The following is a 5,810-nucleotide window of genomic DNA, read 5'->3' on the forward strand; positions in this document are numbered from 1 at the left end:
AGGGAGGTAAAATATTTGTTCTGAGTTGGGGACACAGATGGGTGAACCTGCTCTTTGCACCCATATGCCATCATTTTGAGAAGAAACAGAGGGAGAGGGAAACAGGAAACATAAAGAGAAGGCAACGTACTGTTGGGTTTTGGGGGATTTTATTTTGCTTATTTTGAAATATTGATTCATGGTGACTGTAGGTTTCAGAAATGTGTCTTTTGGTTAAAAAGTCAGTTTTTCGCTTTGAGGTGTTCTCTTAACAACTAGGTAGCTGCATTATACAACTAGTGCACAGGGAATGCCCATTAATCTGCTACTAACCAAAGCCCATGTTTCCTTCACAGACTTGACATGGAGCTCTCTGTTACGTTACAGAGAATTTGTGTTTTACTAGTGTCCTAGGAATAGGGTTTAACTTGCCTTAGCTTCCTATCAGCTGAAATACCTGCTTAATCCTCTCTGTCTTTTCAGTGACCTCTCCCCTCCAGTGTGTTTTAAAACTAAGGAGAAAAGGGTTGAGATTCCAGTCCCAGAGAGCTCCACCACACTGACAATAACCACAAACAGCATTTCTGGAACTGCTTTTGCCACCAAAGAATTTGAAATTCACAAGAAAGACATCTGTAAGTATCAGGTTTTATGTGTGTTCATAAGGCCTTTATACTATGATAAACAATGCTTCAGAAGTGTATATACTTGCAGTTTTCTTTGGCAGTGTTCCTGTATGTAAAATATTGATGTGCTGAATCCAATGAATCTACCATATCTAATAGGTTGTTTTCTCTCCCCCTTCAGGGGAAAGAAAACCCCTCTTATGCATAGATCACAGCAGAGAAATCAAGGGCAGAATGTGAGGAGGAAAACGAAGTACAACACTGTCACATCCCCCTAATCGCTCTTCTCCTTTTTTTTTTCCTAATTGCAAATTAGGAAAAGGATTTGTAAACAGGTTCCTAATCTACATACAGAAGTACCTGCATGAGGCATAAAGTGCATTTGCTCAGACTTGACTTGGGAAAGGGAGAATAAACTTCCCAGTGCCTGTTCTCCCATTTTAAATGCTGAACCGTTTCTCCCATTTTAAATGCTCAACCGGTACAGAAATAAGTACTTTATTCTTGCAATTTCACAATATTTTACGGGCAGTTATATCATATGTCACTCCTGACAGGATCATATTTTCTCAATATATGCCCAACTTACCCATTCTGTTCAAATGTATATGAAACTGAGCAAATAGGTTTATGCTTGGGAGGTAGGCTGCATCATATTGGAGCCATAGATAAATTAGACTTTTTACCACCTCATTCCTCTCAAAGGAGGAAGTTGTAAGCTGAAGATGGCATTGACACCATCTGTCACACTTGCTCATAATTTCGTCTTTGGTTTCGGTGTGCCTGCTTATTCCTTTAGTGCAGTCAAAATCTAAAGTCAGTAGCACTTATCCATGGCTCAGTTTTCAGTTGAGAGCAGCTCAAGAACTTTAACAAAACACAACTCAAAAATATGTGGGCAACACACTGGGTTCTCCAGCATCTTGCTGACTCCAGGCAGGACAGGTTTCTCAGGTTCATCACAGGTTATCGGGGGTAGCGTGTTGACTGTGCTGAACACTTCGCAGGCTCGCAGAGCCTTGGCCAGGACTGAAGTTGAATAAATCACACATTTTAAAAACAGGATTTATCCTGCATCAGGCCCAGTGAACTGCCATAATGCTTGAACTGCCATAACCCTTGCCTGCTTCTCAGCCTCTTGCTTTACCACCACCCATTCGTAGAAGAGATGCTTCTGTTTAATCTCCCTGTCCTGTCCCTATCACCATGTCATGCCTTTAATATTTCTTGTAGCTTAAAATTACATTCCCCATGATCCTCTTCAGAGCCTCATGTGAGCTTCTTCCACGCTGTGCTTCCGCTCTCCTTTCTCCCTACTCTAGCTTTTGTTGCAAGTCCCCTCTTCCCTGCTGGTCTCCAAAATCCAATTCTTCCTTTGGGGGATTTTCCATCATCCTCCCTAGATGTGTTCTCATGTACACTTCAAGGACTGTCACCATGTTTCCTTCATCTCTGCGGCATTGAATGAAGGTTGTGAAAGATATGATGTCTTCCTTACTATGCATTATGAAGAGTCATATTCACGATCAGTTACTCACACATCTGCATGTTGAGATGTTAGAAGAAAATGCTACCTGGTGACTCATCAGCACCTGTGCTTTCCTGGGAACTTTCATGCTCAAGTAATGACAGAACCCAGCTTGTTCTAATTACAGAGGTTGAGTTACATGTTTCTATGGCTACTAGCCAGCTGAGAGCAGAGAGATGTGGCTGTTAAACACCTGTAGGGCTGGTGTTGCTGACTAATGACCTGAATATGGCTTTTTTCCCCTCTCTCTTTTTCAAGCATTTGTTCCTCTCACTCCACGTATTCTTAGTTTAACACCTGACTTTTCAACTTCCACATTAAATCTGAAGTGGAGCGATAATGGATCAATCTTCCCATACGGACTGGATGCCTTTTGGCAGATTCAGATACTCCGTAAAGAAGCAATGGAAAAAGTCACACAAGTAAGTCCTTTTCCTCCTTTATGAAAAATATATATACAATTTTTGCCCTCGGTAGTATTCTGGGAGGTCATTTGAAGAAGGCTGAGAATAATGAAGATTGTAGAGCTTTGCAGAACCTGAGTGTAGTCATGCCTCTGGTAGGTAACTTCTTGTTAAGTTTCAAAGTTATGAGGACACTGGCTACTATACTGTCAATACTTATTCACCGTCACAACTTTTTTTTTTTTTAATCTAGTACAGGTTTTTTTAATTAGAACTTGCTTATGAATTTGGCAGGTATTTTACACCATTATCTCTGCTTTGCTTCTCCAACAGCGTCTCAAGTCTTGGGGGTCTTTCAATGTTCAGTTTGCCTTTTTTTTGCAACCACAGTTATTCCGACCAATTTATAGCTCTGTTCTATAATTTTTAGGAATGGTGAAAAGATAAAATGTGTACCCTGGGACTAATATTACAAGAGTTTCATTCTGGAAAAGTTGGAACATTTCCCTGCCTGGGAGAGGCCCAGGATACAGGGATGCAATATATACCTTTTGAAATGCTTGGCGAGCTTCCTGCTCTCCCTCAAATATCTGCGCTCTGGTATTTTTGACTGGCAGTCTACCTGGCTGGTGGACTGGTTAGCATCTTAGGCTTTTGTCCAAGTAAATTCACAACACAACTGAAAGTTAGGTGGGACACTCCAACCATCTATCAGGAATTTGTGATTTACTTCACTTAATTTGCCATTCTGTTGACACCTGTGAGATTGTAGGTCATGGGTAACAGGTGTTCATAAACTCTTTCTTGGTTTTTTTTGGGGGGAAAACTTTGCAGGTAACTTACTATTCAAAACTGACTCATGAAGACATCATTCTTTCTTGGAACTGGACATCAGATATGCCTTTGGAGTGTACATCGCATTATGTGAAGATTCGCTGTTATTTTAATGTAACACAGTTTGTTGGCCCCAAGGATTGGAGTGACTGGAGCCCAGTAGAAGAGGTCCCTGGTATGTTTGTTCCCTTGCCACCACATGGACTTTGATTTCTTTATGTAAAGCAAGCCAAAATCAGAGGAAAAGTGTTAGGCAGTGATGGGCTGCTGCTCTTGGGGGTGTTTTGATGAGAGAAATAATGTAATCATTAGTTAATGAAACCTAGTTAACATCGATTTGTATGCATTGGAGTGCTCCTAAGTCACATTTTAGCTGATCAGCACCATGTTTATAGCAAATTGTTCATGTGAGGTTTTTTTGTTTGTTTTTCTTTTCTGTTCTTCCTTCTCTGCTAGGAAAAGATACCGAGCCCAATGGGAGTGGGGTATTTCCTCAGGACACCGTAGTGACAGTAGGTTCAGATGTGACAATTTGTTGTGTCCATGAAGAAGGACAGCAGATACAACGGATGACTTACGGATCAGAAATATACCCAATGATACATCTGAGCAGTCGGAGCAGTGCAATCAGAGTGCTAAATGCCAGTGCTTCAGATACCAGTGGGACAAACGTAGTGTGCATACTGTCCGAAGATGGGATGGATGGAACTGTCTTGTTTGTAGGATGTATGTATCATTATGTTTACTAACCTTAGGAAAATAAAAATAATTTTGAGACTCTTAGGGTTCTGCTAGGAAACAAATACTATTGAGGCTTTTTTTTTTTCCCCTGGCCTTTGGTTTCTGAGGATGAATTGGGATTGTACTTGTTTGATTTCACTGTGGAAGTTCCAGCCCATGGAGAAGACACCAAGGCTGGATGAGGAGGTACCCATGTAAGCCCTCTTCTCTTAGAACCTGGCCCAGTGCTTCTCTCCTTGATCTCTTTCTCTAAGGCACTTCTTCATGATCTGGAATACTTAGTAGTTTATTGCCATATGAAGATTCATTCTCAGTCTCTATCACTTTAGGTTTACATCTGTTCTAGTTTGGTCTATGACAAGGCGAGAGTAAGAGCAACAATTGTAAGCGGAAACATTCATTTACCAACCAGTCAAATGAAGATAATAAAACAGTCAGACTTGCAAAAACAACAGATGCACATCCAGGGCAGTAGCTCCCTGGGAGCTAATTACAGCAAAGGAACCCAGCTGACAGTTCTTCTTTCCTGGAAAACCTTCTAAATATTCTTTCAGTGTTTTCTTTAAAGATACTGAATCACTGTGTATCTTCTCTGTGTAACCATGCCAGCCTCAGAAATCTCTTCCAGATACACATACCTCTTAAAACAAACTACTGAAAGTACCTGGTTCTTCTTTCCCATAATTGGTCACTTCAGAGCTTTGTGTGTTTTTCCCACAGGGGTTTTGAGAGTTATCATTTTCCAATAGCTGCTGATTAGAACCCTGTTCCCCATGACAAATGTCTGCCTTTGAATTTAGGGTCCTTGGGGTTCAGAGAAAGGAGAGAAGAAACTGAACTAATTTGAAAGTGTGTTCCCAACTCCAGCCTGTGCCTCCTGTCATTGACTTTGTGTATTAAGTGTGCAATAGCAAATGCAAAACAGAATCCAACCTTTTATGACTTCTCAGTGAGATGCCATTTTTACATTATTTGTGCAGTATTTGCTTTTGTGGGAGAATCTTCCAAGTAAATAAGTCAGTGGTTCATGAATGAAGGCTGTGATCATCCCATAGGTTTTTCCCATACAGTGTTTTCTGAAGAGCTGGGATGTGGTGAAGTCTTGTTTCCTGCCAGTGTTTCTTCTTGTGGTACCTATTTAGTGGGAAGGGAGAGGACTTGTCGTGATGCTCGTGCTGATGAGAGACATTTGGGAAGAAAAGGTAGAGGAAGTAAATGTGTATGCACACCGCCTTGGTTAAGCCTAGGCCTGGCAAAATAAGTGTTCTTTTTGGCTTGCCGCTCATAATCTGAACTAAGCCTGCCACTGTTGCCTCTGGTGTTAGTGCCCCTTCTCTAGGGCAGCTATGTGGACATTATTATGCTACCTTTTGGAGAAAAGTATATGAGACTTGAAATTAGTGCTCTGCTTAGTCTCATGTTAGCATGATTACCCTCTCTGTTGGGAGCACTGCCCACCTTCTGCAGGAAGGCATTCAACACTGCTCTAGTATGGGAGCAAAGAACAAACTTTAAAAGAAAAAGATGGGCACTTCCAAAGCAATGGTGAAGAGGACAAGCCATTTGGGGCCTGCTTTAACTTTCAAATTCAGTGTGGAATTCATGCGAAAGGGAACATCTCCTTGACATGACTTGCTTGGAGAATTCAAAGCAGCGGTGGGGCTGGCATGTAAGATAATATGACGCACAGCCAACAGC

The 5,810-nt window shown here is 41.3% G+C and overlaps 1 protein-coding gene across 1 annotated transcript in view; it reads left to right on the top strand.

The window, feature by feature from the left end:
- LIFR (leukemia inhibitory factor receptor alpha) overlaps positions 1-5,810 on the top strand; it is a 40,601-nt gene that overhangs the window by 15,116 nt on the left and 19,675 nt on the right. The window contains exons 4-7 of the mRNA XM_009329433.1: positions 463-614; positions 2,392-2,555; positions 3,372-3,546; positions 3,828-4,097. Coding sequence (XP_009327708.1) covers positions 463-614; positions 2,392-2,555; positions 3,372-3,546; positions 3,828-4,097 — 761 coding nt within the window. The remainder of the gene's footprint in view (positions 1-462; positions 615-2,391; positions 2,556-3,371; positions 3,547-3,827; positions 4,098-5,810) is intronic.

Source organism: Pygoscelis adeliae, unplaced genomic scaffold (genome assembly GCF_000699105.1).
Source record: "Pygoscelis adeliae isolate BGI_AS28 unplaced genomic scaffold, ASM69910v1 Scaffold47, whole genome shotgun sequence".
NCBI classification, from domain to species: domain Eukaryota; kingdom Metazoa; phylum Chordata; class Aves; order Sphenisciformes; family Spheniscidae; genus Pygoscelis; species Pygoscelis adeliae.